Source organism: Hylobates moloch, unplaced genomic scaffold, assembly GCF_009828535.3.
Source record: "Hylobates moloch isolate HMO894 unplaced genomic scaffold, HMol_V3 SCAFFOLD_10, whole genome shotgun sequence".
NCBI classification, from domain to species: domain Eukaryota; kingdom Metazoa; phylum Chordata; class Mammalia; order Primates; family Hylobatidae; genus Hylobates; species Hylobates moloch.
In genome coordinates, this window is record NW_026652285.1 from 25,373,703 (window position 1) to 25,401,402 (window position 27,700).

General features: G+C 54.2%; 2 protein-coding genes across 2 annotated transcripts; one reads left to right on the forward strand and one right to left on the reverse strand.

Moving 5' to 3' along the window:
* Positions 1-317: 317 nt before the first annotated feature.
* Positions 318-4,105, forward strand: GAST (gastrin). Its single transcript, XM_032163612.2, has 3 exons — positions 318-374; positions 3,568-3,783; positions 3,914-4,105. Exons 2-3 carry the CDS (start codon positions 3,573-3,575, stop codon positions 4,015-4,017), a joined length of 315 nt encoding a protein of 104 aa, XP_032019503.1. The 5' UTR covers positions 318-374; positions 3,568-3,572; the 3' UTR covers positions 4,018-4,105.
* An 8,551-nt stretch (positions 4,106-12,656) lies between these two features.
* On the reverse strand, positions 12,657-22,690 carry HAP1 (huntingtin associated protein 1). Its single transcript, XM_058444891.1, is given in 12 exon segments — positions 12,657-13,426; positions 14,131-14,169; positions 14,858-14,949; positions 15,103-15,237; positions 16,011-16,141; positions 19,490-19,556; positions 19,636-19,741; positions 19,923-20,089; positions 20,200-20,328; positions 20,331-20,369; positions 20,695-20,774; positions 22,108-22,690. Coding segments are annotated over 12 exon segments (1,932 nt in total). The 5' UTR covers positions 22,601-22,690; the 3' UTR covers positions 12,657-12,972.
* Between the last annotated feature and the right edge of the window lie 5,010 nt (positions 22,691-27,700).

Genomic DNA, 27,700 nt, shown 5'->3' on the forward strand with positions numbered 1-27,700 from the left:
AGGCCTCTGACCCCCAGGATATGGTGGGGAGCATTGCTCTTGACCCAGGGAGCTTGGTTCCTGCCCCTCAGGTAGAGCTGGAGAGCTGCTGCCACCCCGCTCCAGCCCCTCACCATGAAGGTCAACTCCCCTGTCCTTCCCCCACATCCTGGATGACTGACCAACACTAAATGACAAGGCGGGGCAGGGTGATGGGCTGTACCTGTGCCCCACCCCATTCCTCTCGCCTGGACTCATATGGCAGGGTGAGGCGGGGGGGCACGGTTGGGAGGGACCTTGAGGGCTTTATAAGGCAGGCCTGGAGCACCAAGCAGAGCAGAGACCTGAGAGGCACCAGGCCCAGCCGCCACACCACACACCTCCCAGCTCTGCAGGTGAGAAAACCCAGGAGGAGAGGGCAGAGGCTGGGAAGTGGGTTGACAGGTCCTCTCCCCCATCAAGGTACCAGGCCACTGGCCAGAGTCTGGGACTCACCCCTTGGGGTCTCCAGAGCTGGGACCCTTTCTTTATCCCAGGATGCAACTAGGTCTTGGCTCCAGTACCTACCCTGGTATTCCCAGCCTTGCCTTCCACCTGCCCTTCTGCCGCAGCCGAGACCCTGCCCTTAGCCTCTCCCTTCACACTTTTCCCAGCCCTGGGAGGTGAGGAGGACTGGGGATCTTCTCCTCTCTCTCAGATGAGAAAACTGAGGCCCAGAGGCAAGATGTGACTTGCCCAAAGTCACAGGGATTATTAGGCAGGGCTGGGATAGGAATCCACAGCTCCTGGATCCCACTTCAAGCCCTTTCCTAGACCAGTGCCATCCAAAAGAACGTCCTATGATGCAGGAAATGGTCTTCATCTGCACTGTTCAATATGGTAGCCACTAGCCACGTGTGTGCTTGAAATGGGGTTAGTGTAAGGAAGTTTTTTGTTGTTGTTGTTGTTGTTTTTGAGACGGAGTCTTGCTCTGTCGCCCAGGCTAGAGTGCAGTGGCGCGATCTCGGCTCACTGCAAGCTCCGCCTCCCGGGTTCACGCCATTCTCCTGACTCAGCCTCTCCGAGTAGCTGAGACTACAGCCGCCCGCCACCAAGCCCAGCTAATATTTTTTGTATTTTTAGTAGAGACGGGGTTTCACTGTGGTCTCGATCTCCTGACCTCGTGATCCGCCCGCCTCGGCCTCCCAAAGTGCTGGGATTACAAGCGTGAGCCACCGCGCCCGGCCACACCCGGCTAATTTTTTATATTTTTGGTAGAGACAGAGTTTCACCATGTTGGCCAGGCTGGTCACAAACTCCTGACCTCAAGTGATCCGACCCCCTCAGCCTCCCAAAGTGCTGGGATTACAGGTGTGAGCCACTGCACCTGGCAGTAATTTTTTAATTTAATTAATCTAAATATAAAGAGCCACATGTGGCTGGTGGCTACAACACTGAACAACACATGTGGTTAGCATCTGACAGTACAGCTCCAGATCACTGATTTTTCAAACATTTCGTCAGCAGCAGAATTCTTTTCTTCCAAAGAAAACCTAACAGAAAACCTCATTATGAAAAACTTAATGGCCAGGCACTGTGGCTCATGCCTGTGATCACAACACTTTGGGAGGCTGAGGCAAGCAGATTGCTTGAGCTCAGGAGTTCCAGACCAGCCTGGGCAACATAGTGAGAACTCGTCTCTACTAAAACTAAAAACAAAAAAAATTAGCCGGGCATAGTAGTGTACACTTGTAGTCCCAACTACTCAGGAGGCTGAGGTGGGAGGATCTCTTGAGCCCAAGAGGTCGAGGCTGCAGTGAGCCAGGATCACGCCAGCCACTGCATCCCAGCCTGGGAGACAGAGCAAGATTCTGTCTCACAAAAAGAAAAAAAAAAGAAAAACTTAAAAGCAGTACAGTATTTTATTAATACAAATGTATTCTGACAAGAGAAAATTTTTATCATTTCCTTATGATAAGGCCAATCAGAATAGTGAGACAAAAAGAATACAAAAATAGTGAGTCCAGGGAAGAGATGACCATTTGAATTTTATGTTTGTTTGAGATTCCAGTTTAGTTCTGTATTATGTTTTCCCCAAACTTGATTCACCCTGATACATAATTGCTAATGGTGACAGCTTAATTTTTTCTTAACTGCTTCATTATAATCACAGGATATTCCTCAGTTAAGCAAAAATGACAGGAGAACCTTTCCTCTCAGGGCTGCACAAAAATCAGTGTGAGCTGGCCAAGGGTTGAATGTGCTGCAGTCTCCAAAGTGGTAACATGCGGTCTGTAACACAGTTGGATGTCTGTGTTCCTTTGGTATTACTATTTAAAAGTTTCACTTTTTGTTTTTATTTTTTTGAGACAAGGTCTTACTCTGTCGCCCAGGCTGGAGTACAGTGGTGCAATCTTGGCTCACTGCAACCTCCACCTCCCCGGCTCAAGCGATCCTCCCACTTCAGCCTCCCAAGTAGCTGGGAATACAGGTACATGCCACCATGCCTGGCTAATTTTTGTATTTTTTGTAGAGATGGGGTGTCGGTATGTTGCTGAGGCTGGTCTCAAACTCGTGGGCTCAAGGGATCCATCCTTCTCAGCCTCCCAAAGTGCTGGGATTACCATGCCTGGCCTAAAAAGTTCACTTTAAATAACAAGTCTTGGGCCGAGCGCAGTGGCTCACATCTGTAATCGCAGCACTTTGGGAGGCTGAGGCGGGAGGATTGCTTGAGCCCAAGAGTTCAAGATTAGTTTGGGCAACATGGTGAAACGCCGTTTCTACAAAAAATACAAAAAAAATTAGCCGGACATGGTGGTGCAAGCCTGTAGTCCCAGCTCTTCTGGAGGCTGAGGTGGGAGGATCACCTGAGCCCAGGAGGTAGAGGCTACAGTGAGCAGTGATTGCACTACCGCACTGCAGCCTGGGTGACAGAGTGAGACCCTGCCTCAGTAAATAAATAAATTACATGACTTAAACACCTACAGAGCCACTAACATGGCCTCAAATTCTGCAGAACAGAACCGAGGGAAACCATTGCCCTAGGATTTGACTTTCTCCAAGAGAAGCAGTGGCTGTAATCTGGGTAGGCAAAGAGAAAAAAACACAAGACTTCGGGGCTGCTGTGGAACTCACAGAAACTGGAGAACTGAACTGAAGAAATAGTTCACAGCTCCACACAGAACTGCAGACTCACGCGGGTGCGGTGGCTCACACCTGTAATCCCGGCATTTGAGAGGCCGAGGCGGGTGGATCACCTGAGGTCAGGAGTTCGAGACCAGCCTGGCCAACATGGTGAAACCCCATCTCTACTAAAAATTACAAAAATTAGCCAGGCATGGTGGCATGTGCCTATAGTCCCAGATATTCTGGAGGCTGAGGCAGGAGAATCACTTGAACCCAGGAGGCAGAAGTTACACTGAACCGAGATCCCGCCACTGCACTCTAGCCTGGGCAACAAGAGTGAAGCTCTGTCTCAAAAAAAAAAGAAAAAAAGAATTGCAGACTCATCAGCAGGTAGAGGCCTGGAGCCACGTGGTTCAGTCCCCTGCCTCTGGGCCTGTGTGGGGACAGCCTCACCCTTAAGCTAGTCCCTTCTCCCCTTTGCAGACGAGATGCAGCGACTGTGTGTGTATGCGCTGATCTTTGCACTGGCTCTGGCCGCCTTCTCTGAAGCTTCTTGGAAGCCCCGCTCCCAGCAGCCAGATGCACCCTTAGGTACAGGGGCCAACAGGGACCTGGAGCTACCCTGGCTGGACCAGCAGGGCCCAGCCTCTCACCACCGAAGGCAGCTGGGACCCCAGGGTCCCCCACACCTCGTGGCAGGTAGGAGCTGCTGACTGCCCTGCTTGCCTCACTCGGCCAGGTTTGGCCAAGGTCTCCCCAGACTGGCCCTGACTTCGGTTCCTGGAAGGTAGGCATCCTTCCCCCATTCTCGCCTCTCTCACCTCCCCAGACCCGTCCAAGAAGCAGGCACCATGGCTGGAGGAAGAAGAAGAAGCCTATGGATGGATGGACTTCGGTCGCCGCAGTGCTGAGGATGAGAACCAACAACCCTAGAACCAAGCTTCAGAGCCCAGCCACCTCCCGCTCCACCCCAGCCCTGTCCCCTGAAAAACTAATCAAAAATAAACTAGTTTCCAGTGGATCAATGGACTGTGTCAGTGCTGTAGGGCAGAGGAGGGGGACTCATTTGGGGGTGAAGTTGTGGCAGGGAGAAGAGCTGAGTGCCTCTTAGGGGCAGGGACCCTGGCTGATTCTTCTTAGGTCCCCCAGAGCCCCACATTGAACAAGAATCCACAGGTGTGGGCGGGATAATAGACGGTAGGGTTCATAGCCAGAGTAACATTTTTTTTATTTTTATTTTATTTTATTTTTGAGACGGAGTTTCGCTCTTGTGGCCCAGGCTGGAGTGCAATAATGAGACCTCGGCTCACTACAACCTCTGCCTCCTAGGTTCAAGCGATTCTCCTGCCTCAGCCTCCCAAGTAGCTGGGATTACAGGTGCCCACCACCACACCTGGCTAATCTTTTTGTATTTTTAGTGGGGACAGGGTTTCACCATGTTAGCCAGGCTGGTCTTTTTTTTTTTTGAGACAGAGTCTCACTGTCGCCCAGGCTGGAGTGCAATGGTGGGATCTCGGCTCACTGCAGCTCCGCCCCCCGGGGTTCACGCCATTCTTCTGCCTCAGCCTCCCGAGTAGCTGGGACTACAGGCGCACGCCACCTCGCCCGGCTAATTTTTTGTATTTTTTTAGTAGAGACGGGGTTTCACTGTGTTAGCCAGGATGGTCTCGATCTCCTGACCTCGTGATCCGCCCGCCTCGGCCTCCCAAAGTGCTGGGATTACAGGCATGAGCCACCGTGCCCAGCCTCACAGTAAGCTTTTTGAAAGATAAACCATGTCACTCTCAGTTTTAATCTTGCAATGTTTCCCAATGCACTTAGAATACAACCTGAACTCCCTGCCACGGCCCTGAAAGCTAGCCCCGAGGGTCTCCTCCCACTGTGCGCCACGTGGCTTCCTTCTCTTTGTCCTCTCGGTCCTTTCCCTTACACAGACATGCCATGTTCTCTCTTGCTCAGGGCCTCCGACCTTGCCGTTCCCTGTGCCTGCAACGCTCTTCCCCAGGCACGAATATGGTGGGCTCCCCTTTCCTCCTTAGCTCTTGGGTGAAATGCCTCTTTCTGAGAGACCTATCCTTTCTGCTCCTCACCCTTCACACACAGACCCAGTTATTCTCTACCACAGGGTCAAATAAAAGAGAAAAAAATCAAGCTTTTGAAAGAATGAATGCTAGTTGTATTCAGAAGTCCTACCAAGGACTATAGATTGAAGCCTCCAGCCCAGGAGCAGGCTCTGGCACAATGTTTCAGCCCACTGCTTATATACAGCTGGGGGCTGAAGGTGGAGGTTCCGTATGTGCAAAATCCCATCAGACTTGCTCACAATTACATGACAGCAGAATCACAGCAAGGTTTGGGTCCTAGATCACACAGGCATCATCACTAACCTCGTCAGATGTCATCTTGGAAATGTTCTATGTCGGAAAAGCCAAGGACTAGGATCGTTTCTCTTTTAAGAAATGTGAAGACTCAAGCCAGGCGCGGTGGCTCACGTCTGTAATCCCAGCACTTTGGGAGGTCAAGGAGGGTGGATCACTTTAGGTCAGGTGTTCGAGACCAGCCTGGCCAACAAGGTGAAACCCCTGCTCTACTAAAAACACAAAAATCAGCCAGGCATGTGCCTGTAGTCCCAGCTACTCGGGAGGCTGAGGCAGGAGAATTGCCTGAACCCGGGAGGCAGAGGTTGCAGTGAGCTGAGATCGTGCCACGGCACTCCAGCCTGGGCAACAAGAGCAAGACCCTCTCTCAAAGAAAAAAAAAAAAAAGAAGAAGAAGAAAAGAAACGTAGTGACTCAGCCAAGAGACATGGGGGGGCCTCAGGCTCTCTACTGTGCTGTCTGCAAAGCATCTTTCCAGAGGGCTGCACGTCTGTCTGTAGTCACAGAGTCAGGGGCTTTGTGAAACTATGCCGACAAGCAGAAAGGAGCAAACACGGCTTCTTAATGTTTGTTGCTTTGTCTCACAATAGCAGAATATTTTCTTTAGAACACATTTCACAATCTGTAGTTGTTTTGTTTGCCAGTTTATTGTCTGCCTCTCTGGTGAAACAGGAAACTGGGAGCGTGACAAGTCCCTCCTCCCTTCTGTATCCCCGGTGGCAAGAATAGGAGGAACCCAATAAATATTTGTAAATAATTGCCCATGAGTGGCTGGTGCAGACATTGCTGGTGTCTCACCCCATTCCATCATTGTTCTTGTGCCTGCTGAAACCATTACCTTGAGCTACCCTCCACCTGAGGGCTGTAGGGGAGGGAAAGTGTTTTTTTTTTACCCATCTTAGGTCCGTGGCTGGGGCTCTGTAATAAAAGACAGATTACAAGAGAAAAGCAAACAAGTTTATTAACATGTGTATCACACATTTAACACACAGAGTACCCAGAGATGAGTAACTCAGAGAGGTAGCTTAGAATTCAGGCTCACACTGTCTACGGCCATCCCACCCTGAACGCGCCCTGATCTTGGAAACTAAGCACGGTGGGGCCTGGTTAGTACTCAGATGGGAGAATTCAGGCTCACAGAGCATCTTCAACAAAGAATGATACATTTGTAGGCAAGATAAAGGACAGCAGTTTTTAGACTTCCAAGGGTGGCTAACTGTGTGTGGGAAACAGCTTTCTGCCCGTGGGAGCTGAGCCCTGTCCCCTCTCAGGGCTGGGTCTGGTAGCCAGTGGGCCTCCCCCGGCTTCTCCTGCCCCCTGGGCTGCCATGTGACCCATATCCAGCAGTCACAGCTCTTGTGCCAGCTGCAGAACAAGGGCTGGGGTTCCTACCGCCTGTCCCAGAAGAGGGCTGAGGTCCAGGCCCCCAAGCTCCAGCCTAGGTTGGACTTCCAAGGGTGGCTAACCGTGCATGGGAAAGCAGCTATATGGAAAACGAATGGTAAATAAAGGCTAGTGAGTCAAGTTTGTTATGTAGATTGCACTGGTGCCACTCCAGGCTGAAAGGAGTCTAAAGTTGTCTCTGACTTGTTCCAGACATTATGGAAGGAAAACATCCTATGTAAATGAAATTGTCAATCTGTGTCCTCCCACCAGAGCAGAAGATGTGTCCTTCCGTTGAGTGAGGGTAACCTTACGTCCACCAAGGATACTTTGAGAAAGTCTATGAGGAACAAGCTTCAGTCCCACAGTTTCAGACTATTTATTCTGTGAACACAAGAGTATTGGTTAATTATGTTCTCAGCTCTCCTCGTTGTTGTAAGTGTGCACTCATTGCAAGTAACTTTTTTTTTTATTTGAATGTATTTTATTTTTTTGAGATAGAGTTTTGCTCTATCACCCAGGCTGGAGTGCAGTAGTGCCATCTCAGCTCACTGCAACCTCCACCTCCCAGGTTCAAGCGATTCTCCTGCCTCAGCCTCCCAAGTAGCTGGGATTATAGGCGGGCACCACCATGCCAGGCTAACTTTTGTAATTTTTAGTAGAGATGGGGTTTCAGCATGTTGGCCAGGCTGGTCTTAAACTCCTGACCCCATGATCCACCCGCCTCGGCCTCCCAAAGTGCTAGGATTCTGGGTGTAAGCCGCCGCACCCAGGCTGAATGTATTTTAAAGCAGTAGATAGAATAACAAAGGAATATGAAAACCATGGATTGAATGGACCATTTTATGTATTCAAAGAGAGAAGCCACCATCATTGCCAGAAATACCATGTAAAAATTGGCAATTTGGCCAGGCGCGGTGGCTCACGTCTGTAATCCCAGCACTTTGGGAAGCCGAGGCAGGCGGATCACCTGAGATCAGGAGTTCGAGACCAGCCTGACCAATATGGTGAAACCCTGTCTCTACTAAAAATACAAAAATTAGCTGGGCATGGTGTTGTGCACCTGTAATCCCAGCTACTCAGGAGGCTGAGACAGGAGAATTGCTTGAGCCCGGGAGGCAGAGGTTGCAGTGAGCTGAGATCATGCCATTGCACTCCAGCCTGGGAGACAGGGCGAGACTGTGTCTCAAAAAAAAAAAAAAAAAAGGCAATTTGGAGATTGCAGTATTTAGTAAATAAATAAACAATCAACATTGTGCAACCACTACCAAAAAGTGTATTGTAATGCATCAAAAATCAACATTTTATTCACTGAGTATCAATAAAATAAGTCCAAATTATGGAAACCAAAAAAATAATAAAAAATAAAGTTGTCTCCAGATATTTAACTTTTTTTTTTTTGGAGATGGAGTCTCACTCTGTTGCCCAGGCTGGAGTGCAGTGGCACAATCTTGGCTCACTACAAGCTCTGCCTCCCAGGTTCACGCCATTCTCCTGCCTCAGCATCCCAAATAGCTGGGATTACAGGCGCCCACCACCAAGCCCGGCTAATTTTTTGTATTTTTAGGAAAGGCGGGGTTTCACCATGTTAGCCAGGATGGTCTCCATCTCCTGACCTCGTGATCCACCCGCCTCGGCCTCCCAAAGTGCTGGGATTACAGGCGTGAGCCACCGCGCCCAGCTTTTTTTTTTTTTTTTTTTTTGACACAGAGTTTCGCTCTTGTTGCCCAGGCTGGAGTGCAATGGGGCAATCTCGGCTCACTGCAACCTCCATCTCCCAGGTTCAAGTGATTCTTTTGCCTCAGCCTCCCAAGTAGCTGGGATTACAGGCATGTGCCACCACACTCGGCTAATTTTGTATTTTTAGTAGAGACAGGGTTTCTCCATGTTGCTCAGGCTGGTCTCGAACTCCCGACCTCAGGTGATCTGCCCACCTTGGCCTCCCAAAGTGTTAGGATTACAGGCATGAGCCACCGTGCCCAGCCCAGAGATTTAACTTTCATCCTTCCTGGTAGATGGACACAGTTGAAAATGTATGCCCTGTTTTTATGCAAATAGGAGGGCAGGGAGATCTTCTTGTATCTGCTTCTTCTCAATTGCCTTCAGCTCAAAATAGTCCCTATGCCAAAGTGGCGTATTTGGAGGTAACACATTCCAGTTTCCCTCAGGGCCAAGTGCAGGGCAGTTAAATGCCTCCAGAAGCATCTCTCAGTGTCAGATGACAGTTAAATACCCCAGCTCCCCAACCCAAGGGGTGGGATAACTCTGAGATATACATATATTTTTTTTTCCTTGAGACAGAGTTCCACTCTTATTGCCCAGGCTGGGGTGCAATGGTGCAATCTCGGCTCACCGCAACCTCCACCTCCTGGGTTCAAGCTATTCTCCTGCCTCAGCCTCCCGAGTAGCTGGGATTACAGGCATGTGTGCCACCACGCCCGGCTAATTTTGTACCTTTAGTAGAGATGGGGTTTCTCCATTGGTCAGGCTGGTCTCGAACTCCTGACCTCAGGTGATCCACCTGCCTCACCCTCCCAATGTGCTGAGATTACAGGTGTGAGCCACCTCGCCCAGGCTACTCTGAGATATATTCTACTGTCCCCCAGAGTTCCCAGCAGGACTGAGACCTGGTTAGCCACAGCAATAGCCTTCTCAATGATATTCTTTTGGCAGGGGGGGCCACAAAGTGTGTTTTATTTTTACTATTCATATAAACAATTTTCTATAATATCCTAGAGAAAACCAGAGAATTTGGCAGTCCCATTTGCGGGTCCCCTCAGAGACCCACAGGCCGGTGGCATCGGTGCGAGGTGCCCAGGTTCACAGAGCAGCTTGTGGCTTGCATCCACCTTGCAGGTTGCTTTTCTTCCACATCACCACTGGGGGCTTGAAGATAACAAGGGCAGGGAATCCTCCAGATTTTAGGAAATTTCACTGCTTCTCCTGCTCAGCAGTCTCTGGTCCACAAGGTGTTCTCCTGCATCTTCATTTCCTTCAAAGCTTTATCAAAGCTGGCAATTTCCCCCATGTCTCATTTGTCCATCATTTTCTTTTGAGACAGGTCTTACTCTGTCACCCAGGTTGGAGTGCAGTGGTGCAACCTCAGCTCACTGCAACCTCTGCCTTCCAAGCTCAAGTGATCTTCTCACCTCAGCCTCGCAAGTAGCTGGGATTACAGGGGCCCGCCACCATGCCTGGCTAATTTTTTTTGTATTTTTAGTAGAGACAGGGTTTCACCATGTTGACCAGGCTGGTCTCGAACTCCTGACCTCAAGTGATCCACCCACTTCAGCCTCCCAAAGTGCTGGGATTACAGGCATGAGCCACCACGCCTGGCCTCCCCCAGATATTTTCTCGTGTTTTCAGATGGAGTCTCGTTCTGTTGTTACCCAGACTGGAGTGCAGTGGCATGATCTCCGCTCACTGCAACCTCTGCCTCCTGGGTTCAAGTGATCCTCCTGCCTCAGCCTCCCAAGTAGCTGGGATTACAGGCGCCCACCACCACGCCCAGCTAATTTTTGTATTTTTAGTGGAGACGGGGTTTCACCATGTTGGCCAGGCTGGTATCAAACTCCTGACCTCAAGTGATCCACCCGCCTCGGCCTCCCAAAGTGCTAGGATTACAGGCATGAGCCACTGCACCCGGCCTCCCCCAAATATTTTCTATCTGTGGTTGGTTAAGTCCACGGATGCAGAGCCCGAGGATACGGAGGGCGACTATACTTGTTCCTAAACCCTGTTCCAGGTCTGCTCTGGGGACTTCACCCTAAGACAGTGGGTGACTCTCTCCCATCCTATCTTTCACAGCCAGGCCACTGAGTCAGTCTCTGGGGTGAAAGGATCAGGGAATCATGAGCTCAAATCCCAGCTCCACACCAGCCATGATCTGCTGGTGAGAACATCACTTAACCTACTCTGGCCTGAGTTTCTCCATCTGACAGACACTTACCACATCACCCACCGCCCTCTAGGAGCTGCTGCTGTGATTAAACAGTGTATTTAATACGAGTCCTTGGCATATCCTTCAATATTAGCATCCACCCTTTCTCCACAACTTCGCCCTGCCAAGTGCACACGCACATGCCTGCACACACACACTCCCTAGTAGAGACAGCTGGAGGCTGGGCCAGGAGCACATAGATCCTTCATTTCCCGCACCACACGCACACAGGCTGACAAGCAATAGGAGATTGAGAGGCGCTGTGTGGAGGGGGGCAGGCACCCGCGGGAGGCCTGAGTCCCAGCCCCTAGCTATTGAGGAACAAAGGTGTGGGAGAGGGCAGAACATGGAAGAGGAAGCCAGGGGCAGGGAGGGGGATCAAGAGGGAGGGGAGAGGGGCTGGGCCATGGGTGGGAGCCTGGACACCCCCAGGCCACTGGCAGAAGAGGGAGGGAGGGAGGGAGGGAGAGGAGACACACCACTGGACAGAGGGGCCCTCACCCACCCACACACAGAGACACTTGTGGTTACAAACAGTGTAAGTAGGGACTGAGAAGAAAGGATGAAGAACAGGGAAGACGGCCAGGTCCCTCAAGTCAACAAGAATCGGAGTGGCCACTGTTAGCATGGGCGTCAAGGGGTGAGGGGCACATTGTTGGGAGGGCGCTCACACCCTACCGGTGGAAGCTGGGCCCTGTTCCCCACTCAGAGCTGGGTCTGGTAGCCAGTGCGCCTCTCCCGGGCTTCTCCCACCCCTTGGGCTGCCATGTGACCCAGGCCTGGCAGCCACAGCTTTTGCACCAGCTGCAGAGCGAGGGCCAGGGTTCCTACCACCTGTCCCTGAAGAGGGTGGAGGCTCAGGTCCCCAGGCTCCAGCCCAGGTTCATGAACACAGAGGGTGGGCTGGTGACAGACACAGGGTCCCATTTCAGAGGATGGGAAGGAGGGTCTGTGGGTGTGGGGCTTGGCCAGGCAGCGGAAGGAGGGGCCTCAAGCTGTCTGTGGGGCCTCTGCAGGCTGCTGGGGAACAGCAAAGCCTAGAAGAGAAGCAGGTGGATGTGAACTGGGGCATTGATGACCACAAGCCTGCCTGGGTGGTGGGCAGGGGTCTGGTCAACTATATTGGAAGGACACGGAAAGTCGCCATTGATAATTATGCAGGTTGCCCCCTGCATGCACCATAAAGGTCATGGTTCAGTTTATAACCTGCACAAACTTACATGACAGGCCTGCTGAAGCCAGTGCTATTCCACCCGGCAGTGACCAAAGGGCCATGAGAATGGGGACAGGCTGGGGCGGGTACCAGGACAGCACTAGAGTGAAGGGATGGGCCAGTGAAGGTGCTACAGCACAGGAGTGGACAGGCTCAGATCTACCCCTCGCTGTGTGGCCCCGAGCAAGTGTCCTTAGCCCTCTGAGCCTCACCCTCCTCACCTAATCAATAGGGACACATCTCCTGCCACAGGGAGTGAGGCTGATGGGAGCTGACTATATATACATTGCACGTGCAAAGGCTGCTGTGCATGAGTGTCATGAGGTCATCTTTCATGTCCGGTGACTCCCCAAAGAGGCAGGGCTCACAAGGCCTGCAGTCAGCAGGTGCAGCTCCCAGACTCTGGGATTTCTGGCTGGGGAGAGGAGACCCTGTTCCACCCCCTAGCCCACCTTCCAATTCACCCAGGGGACTGGTCCAACTGTGGCCCTTGCTGGTGGAGGCCTTTGTCCCTGTAGCCTGGGCAGCCCCAGAAGGCCTCTCTTCCTCCCAGGCCGTGGGAGGGTGGCTGGCCCTGCCCTCCAGCCTGGGTCAGCCCCCGGGCTGCTCCACAATCCCCCCCAGCCACCCCCTAATTTGTTTTGACTGCTGCTGCCACTGCTGCAGGGTTGGAGAGCCTGGGGGATAGAGGAGGCAGGGGACAGGGGAAGCAGGTGGGCAGAGATGGGAAGCTGAGGCGCAGTGTGGGGGTACAGTCCCAGCCCTGACCCCCCAGCACAGCCCCCAGGAGAAAAGTGGATGGAGATCTGGAATCCTAAGCAAATGCCACATAACTGAGCACTGGCGCTACAGTTCCCACTGAAGGGGATGGGAGGTGCCTATGCAAATGATATGCAAAGTCCGTGCAAATCAGCACACCAGGTAGGGCCAGGCTGGGGAGCTGGGCACTCGGGGAGCTTATCCACCCTCTCTTTTCATCGGCACGACGATCTGCAGCTTGTCCCGCTGGCATCAGGGAGGCCCCCGTGGGGTCACTCACCTTTCTGGAGCATCTTCCGCCTCAGCTGCCACCTGTAATGGGCATCCTGCCAGTTGGCCAGCTGCTGGAAGACATACTTCATGTCCAGATGTGAAGGGCCCAAGCTGCTGGCCTCCAGGGCTGACGTCACCACATTCATCCGCGTTGCCTCATCCAGCTCCAGTTCCACCTCCTCCCAGCCCTCAATCTCCTCCGACACCAGCTCTGCCTCTTCCATCACCCCTTCCTCAGCCGGCACCTTCTCGGCAGCTCCCAGCTCCCCCTCGGGCACCAACTCCTCCGCAGGCGTGAAATCTTCCCCCCGCATAATATCCGCTGCCAGCATCAACCCTTCCTCAGCCTCAAACCCTTGCACCTGCTCTCGATCCTCGCTGTAGCGAAAATCATACCTGGGCGGGAGATAGCGACATCTTTTGAGGGGCTGGAAAGTCCAATCCCCCAGGCCCACCCCCACCCCTGTCTCCACACAGACCCTGATGGTTTCTCCCGGTTCTGTCCCAGCCAGGGGAGAGGGGAGCTGGGTACCAGCTCCAAGGCTTCAAACACCCAGCCCATCCCCCTGGTAGGAGGGAGGGAGAATGGTCACCAACACTGCATAGGCCCCACCTTCCTTTATGTCCCTGACCCTGCACAGAAGACACCAACAGGGCTAACACTCCCTTCTACCTCCCTCCTGCATGATTTAACCTTCATAGCCCACCCCACAGCTACCTGCCATAGGAACAAATCCATTCAGACAGGCTCAGACAGGTCAAATGACTTGCCCAAGGACGCACAGTCAGGAAAGGGACCACACTGGGCCTTAGTCCCACGTGTTCCCAGCTCCTAAGCCAGTGCCTGTCACCTCTCAGCCCCTGGTCAGGTGAAGAGAAAGCTTCAGTCCCCACTCAGAGCTGCCTAGAATCAGACAGCCACCCAGGGGGCAAGATTTGAAGGAAAAGGGGGACAGCTCCTTCCCAGAACAGTTCTCAGCTCAGCCAGCCGAGACAGCGGGGCCTTCTCTGGAGTTGCAGGGTGGCAGAACCAGAGGCAGGTGGCTGTCTGGCTGCTGAAAGCTGAGGGCAGGTGATGGGGGAGCCCCTGGCAGGCTGACCTTAGGCTGGACGTGTCCCCTCTGGGCATCTCATAATTCCTTCAAAGAGAAAAGGACCTTCATTATGAGACAATGGAAGCCGAAACTGCAGTCCCTGGGGCTCGGTCAAGCTGAAGAACCTTAGGCAGTGGCTCACGCCTGTAATCCCAGCACTTTGGGAAGCCGAGGTGGGCAGATCAGCTGAGATCAGGAGTTCAAGACCAGCCTAGCCAACATGGTGAAACCCTGTCTCTACTAAAAATACAAAAATTAGCTGGGCTTGGCCAGGTGCAATGGCTCACGCCTGTAATCCCAACACTTTGAGAGGCCCAGGCGGGTGGATCACAAGGTCAGGAGTTCGAGACCAGCCTGGCCAACATCTCTACTGGCCCATATCTACTAAAAATACAAAAATTAGCCGGGTGTGGTGATGGGCACCTGTAGTCCCAGCTACTCAGGAGGCTGAGGCAGGAGAATCGCTTGAACCCAGGAGGCGGAGGCTGCAGTAAGCCCAGATCATGCCACCCGGGGAGACAAAAAGAAACCCCCTCTAAAAAAAAAAAAAAAAAAAGTACCTCAGGGAGAAGTGATGGGTCCATATTCATAGAGAAGCAATGAGTGGAGGGGCTGACGCAGTGAACGAGGCGGGTATAGGGAAGCGTGGAAGGTCAGAGTATGAGGACAAACCTCCTCCCCACTACAGGAAAGGCCATGGCCTACGGGGCAGGGGAGGGCCCCAGCCACACACCTTTCCATAAAATACACAGGGTCTGAGATCATCCTCCTTAGAGACGTTCTGAGCTCCTCAGCCAGCGTCTCCTGGAAACCAGGAAGAGTCTCCTATGGTGGAGAGAACAGACGTTACCAGACGACCCCCACAGAACCCCCACCCATAGGCTCAGGCACAGAACGGAACTGGGATCTCAATCAGCCACCAAGGCTGAGACACAGGCACAGACGTAGAAAAGTGGGCAGCCAGGGGAGGGTCCTCACCAAAGGCACGCTGTACGGGTAATGGGTGGCAGATCCAGTGGACACCGGGGGTTGCTGGCGGAGGGTCTTCACCTCCTCCTGCGTCTCAATCAGCATGCCCCCACAATCCATGTACTTCTCCCGCAGGTCCTGCAGCTGGGAACCCACCCGCAGGCTCTTCTGGGACCCAGGCACACCCAGTCCAGCACTCCTGCCTATCTGCTCTCAGGCTGAGGCCAGAGGCCCAGGTTCTGGACTCTTGAGTGTCATGTAGGGGACCCAGGGCAGGTCCCTGCACTCCACACCACTCAGACCTTGATGGAACTGTCACCTGCTGGGCTGTGCCAGGCATGGAGGGGGTGGAAAGGGACAAGACTCAGTTCCTGCTAGTCCTCTCCAGAGTCAGGTAGCTGCCAAGGGACTGGGGTCCCCACTCTGGGCCAGCGGTTCTCCAGGGTAGGGGCAGGAGCCGGCAGGGAGACTCACCTCTTCCTGGAGCTGCATCTGGATTTCCTTCTCCGAAGCCAGCTGCTTCTGCAACCTTTCAGTCTCAGCCCCATACTGGAAGGACCCAAAACCAGTGAACCCCTATCTGAGGCCTACCCACTCAGGGCACCCCCTTCTTCCAGCAAGTCTTCCCAGGCGCATCAGTGAGTCCTTGGCAGTCCATGAAGTGAGAAGTCACACGGAAGGAGGGCAAAGAAGGCAGGGGAGTCACACAGCCTGGTTCCTAGAAGACTCCAGGACCCTCTCTGGGCCTTGGTCTCCTCCTTAAGACAACAAGGGGTCAAGATAAGGGGCTCTCTGAGGTCTCCTCTGACTGACACACAAAGGGACCTTGGGCCTGGTGGAGCCAAGTGGAGGCAGGGAGCAGGAAGCTAGGGTCCCATGGGGCCATGACAAGAGGGTTCCACACACACCTGACTCACCATCCGGCAGTGCTGCTGCAGCTTCAGCACCTGGGCCTGCAGCCGAGCGACCTCCTGCTGCTGCCGTTCATAGTTTTCCAGCCTGAGCACCAGCACCTCCGACAGCTCAGCCATCTGCTGGCTGGCCTCCGCTGGGAGGGCAGAGGACAGGTCAAGCCCTGGCTCCCCTGGCCTTCGGGGACCAGCTCTGGCCCTCCCAGATGCCTCTGTCTGCCCCACTCTCGGCTGCTGCGCTGTGCCAGCGGGTCCCACAGGGCTTTGCAGTCCTCACTCTGGTCTTCAAGAAATGTTCAAGGCCGGGCGCGGTGGCTCACGCCTGTAATCCCAGCACTTTGGGAGGCCGAGGCGGGCGGATCACGAGGTCAGAAGATCGAGACCATCCTGGCTAACACGGTGAAACCCCGTCTCTACTAAAAATACAAAAAATTAGCCGGGCGTGGTGGTGGGCGCCTGTAGTCCCAGCTACGCGGGAGGCTGAGGCAGGAGAATGGCGTGAACCCCGGGGGGCGGAGCCTGCAGTGAGCCGAGATCGCGCCACTGCACTCCAGCCTGGGTGAAAGAGCGAGACTCCGTCTCAAAAAAAAAAAAAAAAAAAAAAAAAGAAATGTTCATTGACTGATACTGAGCAGGGCACCGGGGTGAGTGGTCAATAAGACCCAGCCGCCACACTGAGGTAAAGTTGGTGGGGAGACAGACCACAATCACGCACCATACAGGCCATGATGGGCAAATGTCAAGGGTGTATGGGGCAGGGGCATCACAGTTACGGCACCCAACCCAACCTGCAAGGTATAGGAAGGATTCCTGGAGAAAGGAACCACTAAGCTAAGACCACAGGGCAAGTGAAGCTCAGCCAGGCAAAGAAGGAAAAACATGGGCCCAGGCTGACTGGAAAGGCCCAGAGGCCATCATAAGACACTGGGAGGGGGAGGGCCCAGAACAGTGCACAGGGGCCAGACCACAACGGTGGGCAAGGGGGTGGGGTTTATTCTTTGGCCAATGGAAAGCTATTTGGGAGTTTTAGGTACAATAATGACGTGGTCAGACTTGGGTTTGTTGGTTTATTTATTTATTTGAGACTGAATCTCTGTCGCCCAGGCAGGAGTACAATGGTGCAATCTGCACTGTAACTGCCTCCCAAGTTCAAGTGGTTTTCCTGCCTCAGCCTCCCGAGTAGCTGGGATTACAGGCATGTGCCACCACGCCCAGTTAATTTTTGTATTTTTAGTAGAGACAGGGTTTCACCATGTTGGCCAGGCTGGTCTCAAACTCCTGACCTCAAGAGATCCACCTGCCTCTGCCTCCCAAAGTGAGCCACCGCACCCAGCTACTTATTTTTTAAGAAACGAGGTCTTGGGCCAGGCACAGTGGCTCACACCTGTAATCTCAGCACTTTGAGAGGCCGAGGGGGATGGATCACTTGAGGTCAGGAGTTCAACACCAGCCTGGCCAACATGGTGAAACCCCATCTCTACTAAAAATACAAAACTTAGCCGTGCGTGGTGGCGCACACCTGTAATCCCAGCTACTCGGGAGGCTGAGGCAGGAGAATCGCTTAAACCCAGGAGGTGGAGGTTGCAGTAAGCAAAGACCGCACCACTGCACTCCAGCCTGGGTTACAGAGGGAGCCTCCATCTCAAAAAAAAAGGAAATGAGGTCTTGGCCGGGCGCAGTGGCTCACATCTGTAATCCTAGCATTGTGGGAGGTCAAGACAGGCGGATCACTTGAGGTCAGGAATTCAAGACCAACCTGGCCAACATGGTGAAACTCCATCTCTACTAAAAATACAAAAATTAGCTGGGCACGGTGGCACGTGCCTGTAATCCTAGCTACTCAGGAGGCTGAGGCAGGAGAATCACTTGAACCTGGGAGGCGGAGGTTGCAGTGAGCCGAGATCACGCCATTGCTCTAGCCTGGGCGACAGTGAGACTCTGTCTCAAAAAAAAAAATTTTGCCAGGCATGCGTGATGGCACACACCAGTAGTCCCAGCTACTCAGGAGGCTGAGGCAGGAGAATCACTTGAACCCAGGAGGCAGGGGTTGCAGTGAGCCAAGATGGCACCACTGTACTCCATCAAAAAAAAAAAAAAAAGAAAGAAAGAAAGAAATGAGGTCTTGCCAGGTTCCCAGGCTGGGGCTGGAGTACAGTGGCTATTCATAGGCACGATCCTATTACTGATCAGCATGGGAGTTTTGACCTGCTCTGTTTCTGATCTGAGCCAGTTCACCCCTCCTCGGGCAACCCAGTGGCACTCCACTCCCTGGACCATACTGACCCCATTGGCATAGTGTACTACAGCCCAGAATTCCCAGGCTCAACCAATCCTCCCACCTCAGCCTCCTGAGTAGCTGGGACCACAGGTGGGAGAGCCCCTGCACCTGGCCAGGTTTGGTTTTAGAAAACTCATTGAGGCTGTGTGCAGAAGTTCCTGGTAGGGCACGGGTAGAGGCAGTGCGACCAGTTAAGAGGTATCCTGGGCTAGAGGCAGTCAGAGTGGGGAGGGGGAAAAAGACTTAAGCCATTCCTAGGAGGTAAAAGCAACAGAGCTTGGGGACTGGTTCCTACTCCAGTAGCCTGGGGACCAGTGGGGCCATTCAGGGAGTTGCAGAACCCGGCAGGAAGGAAGGTCAGGTCTGGGGTAAAGGGAACAGCAGGAGTTCAGCTGTTGCCACTTCGCGTCTGCATCTCACCAGCTACACTTGAACTCCTCAGGCACAAACACTGCTCCTCACTCATCTTCATAAACACACATCACCTAGGATGATTCCAGGCACAGCCACTGCCCCGTGCATCACTCTGAACTGTCCCAACCCTGGGTGCCTGGTCTCTGGCAGCTCATGGCTCCCTCTTGCCTGCCCCAAATAAGAGGAGACAGGCTTGGAGGAGACCCACCACTTTTTTGTGTGTGTGTGTGTGTGATAGAGTCTTGCTCTATCGTCCAGGCTGGGGTGCAGTGGCGCGATCTAGGCTCACTGCAAACTGCCTCCCAGGTTCAAGCAATTCTCCCACCTCAACCTCCCAAGGAGCTGGGACTACAGGCTTGTGCCACCGCGTCTGGCTAATTTTTGTATTTTTAGTAGAGACAGGGTTTCTCCATGTTGGCCAGGCTGGTCCCAAACTCCTGACCTCAGGTGATCCGCCCGCCTCAGCCTCCCAAAGTGTTGGGATTACAGGCGTGAGCCACCGTGCCTGGCCTGAGACCCACAAATTCTGTATAGCTCTGTATAGTTTGCACAAAGTACTTCCTCAGCTGTTGACACTCTTAATCTTCATAAACCCTGGAGAGATCAGTGGGGCTGAGAAAAGTAATCCCCATTCTAAAGACAAAGGTTCAGAGAGGTCAAGGAATGTGTCCAAGTTCACACAGCTAGGAGTGCCAGATCTGGGACTTGAACTTGGATCTCCATACTCTGCATCTTGAGTTCTTTTCTCTGCTCCTTGGGACAACCCCCCACCCCAAGTGACAACATTACGTACAAAACTGCTCCACACACTCCAGAATGAGCATCTGTTCCTCATCCTCAAGGGTGTCGAATTAAGAGGCCTGGAGGGAGGCAAAGAGGAAGGGACAGGGAAGTCAACACCCTCTGCTAGCAGGGACACCCTCCTCCCCCCATTCTGACCTCTTCTCTCAGCTGATGATTCTCCTCCTCCAGCAGCCTCAGCTTCTCCTGCAAGGCTTCCAGCTGTGGGCAGTGGTGCTGGTGCAGCAATGCCTCCTGCGAAATCCTAGGGGAGGGAGGAATGGGAGTCAGGGTGCAGGGAGTGAGCCTCCCCACCAGGGCTAAGGGCAGTGTTCTCAATTAGTTCCAGCAACCCTGCTGGCAAGCACATCATCTGTGCCCCTCTTAACAAATGAGGAAATTGAGGCACAGAGAAAGGACTCGCAGATGCAAAGGCAAGAGCTCACAGCTTAGGGGCAACACAGGGATGAGCATGCTGCTGGTCTTCCTCTGCTTCCTCTTCTGCCTCCTCTTCTTCCTTCTCCTCTTCTTCATCCTCATCCTCCTCATCAGAATCTGAGTAGAGCTGGAGGAGGTCATCCCGCAAGTTCACCTGGTGTCTGAGGTGTAAAATCTGGCAGGAAGAGAGAGGAGCCATGGGCTGGGAGTGGGCAGGGACGGGAGAGGGTCCTGGCATGAGGCAGGTGTAGACTGGCCCCCATCCTCTCCTCCCCACCCAGTTACCTCCTCCTTGGCTGAGCCCAGCAGGGCTTCCAGCTTGCTGTTCTCCTCCATCAAAACACTGTTCTGTTTCACCAGCGACTGGCCGATGCGAGCTGCAGTGTTCAGGTCCCTCTCTCTCTGCAGAAGAACCATCACCCATAGGTAATGCTCTCCCAGACAAGTGGGAGAAGCTGGAGGGGGGACACAGGGGTCAGAGGGAGGCTAGGCACCTAAGAGAACTCTCCCCATCCCCTAGTTCTCTAGGGTACCAGACCAGAGTCTGCCATTAACCCACTGTGGAACCTGGCTCAGTTTCCCCTTTTGGAAAAAGAAGATCAGATCAGATTGGCTCTGAGAGCTCTTCCAGCCTGAACATCCATATCGACCTGTCTTCCATAAGAAGGACCCTTACCTGGGTCCCCAGAGAGACTGCCAATCAGGAAATAAACAAGACCCCCACCCCTACAGGACAAAACTAGAATAAGGGCCTGCCTGGATCAGGAAGGCAGTACACACCTCCTCCAGCAAATATAACACCACTTTGACGTCTTCCTGGGTGATCTTTTTGACTGGCGGAGGCAAGTTAGGACACAGTGCTGCAGGAGGCGGCAGGTGGGGAGAAAAGGCCCAGCCACGTCAGGAAAAAGGAGCAGATGCTACCAGCAACCAGCTGTTTCCCGTCCTATCGTCAGTTCTCCAACAAGGGTCATCGGGAGAGAAGACTGGGCTCCCCTCCTGCCCCCCACATCCTCCCCTTACCCCTCGGCACTCAACACTCCCTTCCCTGCTCCCAGGGCCAAGTGGACGGGGTTTTTGGGGGTTTTTGTTTTTTTGGGTTTTTTTTTTGAGACAAAGTTTTGCTCTTGTCCCCCAGGCTGGAGTGCAATGGCAAGATCTCGGCTCACTGCAACGTCTGCTTCCAGATTCAAGCAATTCTCCTGCCTCAGCCTCCCAGGTAGCTGGGGTTATACATGCCCGCCACCACGCCCAGCTTATTTTTGTATTTTTAGTAGAGACGGAGTTTCACCATGTTGGCCAGGCTGGTCTCGAACTCCTGACCTCCTGATCCGCCCGCCTCGGCCTCCCAAAGTGCTGGCTGGGATTACAGGCGTGAGCCACAGCGCCTGGCATTTTTTTTTTTTCTTTACCCCTGGAGGAGCCTGAGGTAAGGGGGTCACAGTCCTCCAGGCTCAGAAACTGGGCTCTGCGGACACCTGGGTCCCTGGCGTCTAGGAGAATGGAGACAGCCAGGGGAAGTACAGCCTCAGACTGGCTCATCACCCCCTACCCAGAAGGCAGTGCAATGGAGTCTCCTGGGTCATACAAACAGACGGAGCCACTCACCCTGCACCTGTTGCGTGTGCAGAGGGCAGGAGGAAGACTTCACCAGATTAGCCTCTAGGCCCAATCCAGAGATCGCTCCCGACCCGCAGGAGGATAGAAGGAGAGAGAACGGGCAGGAGAAGAGCGCGACCTTGCCCCCATACCCGCAACCAAAAAGTGGGCAAAACTTCCCGCTCCGCCCGCCCACCCACCCCTCCATCGCACGCAAGCCCGGTCGGCCAGCGCAGGCTCAGAGAGCGCGGGGCAGCGCCCTCCCGCAGACCCCCGCCCCTCTCCTGGCACTGCGGTAGACCCAGGAGAGGGGCGCTGAGGGGGTGCAGATCTGCCGCAGCAAGAGGCGCATGGAAGTGGGTGGGCGAGCGCGCAGGCCCCAGGACCTGACTCACGGGCACCAACCAGGGGACAAGAGCGGAGGAGGAGATGGAGAAGGGGCGACCAGACAGACGCCACAGTGACATCGCGGGGGTGGTGGACGGGTGACACTGAGTGCCAGAGGGGGCGGAGCGCCTGGACTCGATGGGGCCACTTCCTCCCTGGAGCTGCCCCAGTCCCCACCCCGTCCAGTACCCCGGGGGCCCGGTTTACCTTCCTCCAGCTCCCGAATAAAGGCGGCGCGCTCAGGGCCGGACACCCCGGGTCGCCGGCCTATGTAGGCGGCTGGCGTCTTCCAGATGCCGGCTGCCTTTCCAGTCCCCAGGCCAGTGGCCGGGGAACCAAACGGCCCTTGGAATACGAAGCGGGTCCACCGAGCGTCCGAATTGTCGGGCATAGACCGGACATCCCCTTGGATGGCCGAGAATGCGGACGGGCGCCGGGCTCCTGCCTTGGCTCCAGCCTCGGAGGCCGGGCGAGCTCCGGTGCGGGCTTCCGAGAGGAACTGGGATCCAGAGGCGGCTCGGGATCCTGCTCTCTGTCCAGTGCCCCGTGCCTGCGGCTGCGCAGAGGGCTCCGGAGCGGGACTGGCTGAGGGTGAAGGTGCACAAGTGAGTGCTGCTGGGTCCCCGGGTCCGAGCCCGGGTCCCGGTCCGGGTCCCGGCCGGCTCCCCGCGCAGCCCTGCCCTGAACCCTTCGGGCGCATCTCGAGTCCACTGTCCGCTGCTGCGGCGGTACCTTTATAACCTGCGCCAGCCGCCGGGCCGGACCACGCGTAGGGGTGGGAGCTGCCGAGAAGCAACTAGTGGCAAGCGGGACTCAGAGCCGCGCGGGAGGGAAGCTAATGGTGACGGAACAGAGCACAGTAAGAAAAGGACGGCAAGAAGGGCGAGTGCAGGTTCCGGATGGCTCCGAGTTGGGATGGGAGCGAAAGATTTCTTCTCCCCTCTCCATCTCCGGAGAATGGTTCTGCCCAAAGCCGCGGCTGCCCCAGGACTCGCGGGTCCCTGGCTGGGGGCAGCCCCTCCCCGGCTGCCGCACCGGGGTTCGGGTGCCTTCCCTGGTGTAGAAGCTGCCAACCCAACGTTGTGCATACGGTCTGGGGTGGCCAGTGCATTAGGGCAGCGCTGCGTCTTTCCCGGTTGACTGGAGAGAGACATTCCAAACTCCACTGCGCTTCCAACGTGCTGCAACCCTGCCTGGCGCTGCAACCCTGACCCTCGCGCTCACACCCCAGTGCTCGCGACAGTCGACATCTTCCATTTGATTGGATTAACTGTTCTTCACCTCCAACCCTAATTCGCTTTGTCCTCCTCTTGCCATGCTGGCGAACCCCTGTTCTCCTTGGGAGACGCCGCTTAAAATTCTCCCTGTAGCCGGGCGCAGTGGCTCACGCCTGTAATCCCAGCACTTTGGGAGGCCAGGGCAGGCGAATCACCTGAGGTCAGGAGTTCCAGACAAGCCTGGCCACCTGGTGAAACCCTGTCTCTACTAAAAATACAAAAATTAGCCGGGCATGGTGGCATGTGCCTGTAGTCCCAGCTACTCAAGAGGCTGAGGCAGGAGAATTGCTTGAACCTGGAAGGTAAAGGTTGCAGTGAACCGAGATTGTGCCAATGCACTCCAGCTGGGGCTACAGAGCGAGACTCCCCCTCAAAATAAATAAATAAATAGAATACTTTTTTTTTTTTTAAGTATCTTACTGGAAATGTTGGGTAGACAATTAGATGTATAAATCTGAGTGTAGGGGAGAGACCGGGCTGGAGATTTAAATGTAGGAGTCATTGTTCTTTGATGACCATTTAAAGCTATGAGACTGGGTGAGATCCCCGAGAGACTAAGACAGATAAGAGCGCCCAGGACTAACACCCCTAGGATTCAGAGGGCAGAAAGGAGGAGGAGGCATCAAAAGGAAGACTGGGATGAGTGCGGCAGTGAAGTAGAGGAAAACCAGGAAAGTTGGGTCCTAGAAAGTAAAGAAAATGTTTCATGTAGAGAGTGGCCACCTGTGTTGGGTGGTGCTGCTGGGCCAGGCAAAGACTGAGGACAGAGACTCAGCTTGGCAAACTGGGGTCATGGGCAACCTTGGTGAGCTGGGGTCATGGCCTCGGCAACAGCGGTCTTGCAGGGCCAGGCACAGTGGCTCACACCTGTAATCCTAACACTTTGGGAGGCCAAGGCGGGTGGATCACCTGAGGTCAGGAGTTCGAGACCAACCTGGCCAACATAGTGAAACCCCATCTCTACTAAAATACAAAAATTAGCTTGATGTGGTGGCACAAGCCTGTAAGCCCAGCTACCCGGAAGGCTGAGGCAGGAGAATTGCTTGAACCCAGAAGGCAGAAGTTTCAGTGAGCCAAGATTGCCCCACTGCACTCCGGCCTGGGAAACAGAGCAAGACTGTCTCAAAAAAAAAAAAGGAGTGGTCTTGGTAGTGGGGGTGAGAGAGACCAAAGAGGAGTGAGGAAATAACGAGAGGTAACAAAATGAAAACAGAAAAAAGGCTAGGCGCTGTGGCTCACACCTATCATCCCAGCACTTTGGGAGGCTTAGGAGGGTGAATTGCTTGAGCCCAGGAATTCGAGGCCAACCTGGGCAACATGGCAAAACCCTTTCGCTACGAAAAAATACAAAAATTGGTCGGGTGCAGTGACTCACACCTGTAATCCCAGCACTTTGGGAAGCCTAGGCGGTGGATCGCCTGAGGTCAAGAGTTCGATACCAGCCTGGGCAACATAGTGAAACCCCATCTCTACTAAAAATACAAAAAATTAGTTGAGCATGGTGGCGGGTGCCTGTAATCCCAGGTACTCGGGAGGCTGAGGCAGGAGAATCGCTTGAACCTGGGAGGCAGAGGTTGCAGTGAGCCGAGATTGTGCCATTGCACTCCAGCCTGGGAAACAAGAGCAAAACTCCGTCTCAAAAAAAAAAAAAAGAGCTGGGCATGGTGGTGCATACCTGTACTACTTCAGGGGCTGAGGTGGGAGGATCACCTCAGTACAGGTCGAGGCTGCACTCCAGCCTGGGTGACAGAGCAAGACCCTGTAGGAAGGAAGGAAGGAAGGAAGGAAGGAAGGAAGGAAGGAAGGAAGGAAGGAAGGAAGGAACGAAGGAACAAAGGAACGAAGGAAGGAAGGAAGGAAAGAGGGAAGGAGGGAAGGAGGGAGGGAGGGAGGGAAGGAAGGAAGAAAGGAAAGAAGGAAGGAAGGAAACAGTATAGAAAACTGTATTGAAGAAATCTGCAACAAAGGAGAGCTGGAAAAGGGCACGGGAGCTGAAGGAGGACATGAGCGCCGGGGAGTGTGTTTTGAAGATGGGAGAGAGGACAATATGTCTACATGCTGATGGAAATGTTCCCTCAGGGAGGAGAAAACAGGTGCAGAAAAGAAAGCCCATCTCCCAGAATAATTCTGGAAATGGAAGAACTTTCATAACATAACCCGTTCTTCTTGTTCAAAGTCTGCATGTTTTCTTTTTTTCTTTCTTTTTTTTTTTTTAAGACGGAGTTTTGCTCTTGTTGCCCAGGCTGGAGTGCAATGGCACAATCTTGGCTCACCGCATCCTCCACCTCCCATGTTCAAGCAATTCTCCTGTCTCAGCCTACCCAATAACATGTGTCACCACGCCCGGCTAATTTTGTCTTTTTAGTAGAGACGGGGTTTCTCCATGTTGGTCAGGCTGGTCTCGAACTCCCGACCTCATGTGATCCACCTCCCCGTTGGTCTCCCAAAGTGCTGGGATTACAGGTGTGAGCCACCGTGCCTGGCCCAAAGTCTGCATGATTTCTATAGTTTCTTTGTCAGCAGAAAGCTTGAAGGAGACACAACCCCAGGGTTTGCTACGACAGTGAGGTTGAAGAACATGAGGAGGTGGCTGTTCGGGCATCGGCACAGCCAGGCTGCAGCCCTGTAGGCTCTGCCGAGTGGTCCTCCCAGAGCCCAGCTCCCTTGACTGTCTCTCTGTGCCTTGGATATCTCTGCAACTCCAACCACCAAGCACAGAACAGGGCATACAGAAGAAGCCTATTACACTCCTGCTAAATTAAATTGTTTCTGGCCCATGAGGAAGAAGCCTTGGGAACCCCCTGGAGAGTTTGACGGGGAAGAAGGCAGAGGCAGTGGGATGGAGAAGACAGTGATGAAGTTAGGAGACCCTGAAAGCTCCCCCAGCTGACCACACCTCCAGGTCAGCGCACTGGCAGCCAGCAACTCTGGCTACGGCCACCAGAGGGCAGTGCCTGCCCGTGTACCTCCCCAAGCGGCTTCCTCACCTACAGGCTGTCGCCCTACAGCAGGTGGAGTAGGGGGGACAGTGACTCCATTTTACAGATGGAGAAACCAGGGCTCGGGCCCGTCATTCTGGAAGTAAGCATTTTGGCCTTTCCATGGCCTAGGGCTGTCCAGGAGACCGGGGGTGGTCTCTGATCCAGGCCTGTCGAGTGGTTTTCCTCTGTCCACCGCCCCCTCCCTCTCCTGCTTCTGGTCTAGGGGGAGAAATCAGACACAGCAAAGACCCTCGGCCTCCTGCCCTCCCTCCCAGTGTGCACCCATGGACCCTCCTGGATCCGAAAGAGGATAGGAGGGTGCAGAAGTCTTGCCAGGCTGCAAAGCCAGACCACCCACCACCTAATTGTGCACACCCCCGAACCTGGGGCACATTCACTCCAGTGCCCAGCCTTGGGCAGCACACAGGTGGCTCAGGCCCCTCCTCCTGCCCCCTCCCCTGGCCTGACCCTGGGAAAAAACACCTGGAACAGGGTAGGTCATAGAAAGAGCCCCTAAGGGTCGGTGCCAGGGACCTGGCGGGGATGGGGGGTGCAGGCACCAGGGTTACTTTCTGCAGGGGAGCAGGGTGGAGGGGCACCCTGAACTAGGGACAGGGGAGAACTCCTCACCCCTGCTGTCTCCTACAGGCTTTTCGGGGGCCATCCCCCATCTCTGATCCAGGCCTTCCCCTCCAGAACCAGGCAGTGGCCGCCATAGCCCTCACCCCCACCCCAGCACCCAGGTACAGTCCCTCCTCACATCAACGGAGAATGGGGGGCTTGAGGGCCTAGGCCCTCAGGGGTTCCCCTTTAACTTTTCTGTTTTTTTGAGAGGGAGTCTCACTCTGTCGCCCAGGCTGGAGTTCAGAGGCATGATCTCGGCTCACTGCAGCCTCTGCCTCCTGGGTTCAAGCGATTCTCCTGCCTCAGCCTCCCGAGTAGGTGGGACTACAGGCACATGCCACCATACCCATCTAATTTTTGTATTTTTAGTAGAGACAGGGTTTCACCATGTTGGCCAGGATAGTCTCAATCTCTTGACCTCATGATCCGCCCGCCTTGGCCTCCCAAAGTGCTGGGATTACAGGTGTGAGCCATCGTGCCCGGCCAGTTTTTTTGTATTTTTAGTAGAGACAGGATTTCACCATTTTGCCCAGGCTGGCCTCGAACTGCGGACCTCAAGTGATCCACCTAGCCTCGGCCTCCCAAAGTGCTGGGATTATAGGCGTGAGCCACCACGCCTGGCTCCCTTTAACTTTTCTCGTCTTCTTAAAGAGCGCAGCCCAACTCCTGGGCCACTGAGCCCCTCTGGCCTGGAGCAAGGAGGTAACGAGGTGCTGGGGGCAGCTGGGGGCACCTGGGGGCCTGAGCCCTCTGCCTGCTGTCTTCCACAGCCCCGCTGCTGGCCAGGACCGAAAGGGAGAGAGGCAAGGAGAGAAAGGACAGAGAGCAAGTGCCAGGGGCGAGGGCAAGGGGCTGAGGTGGCCGGGACCTCAGGTGGAGAGTACTGACCCCCACTCCGAAGTTCTTCCCCACCTGGGG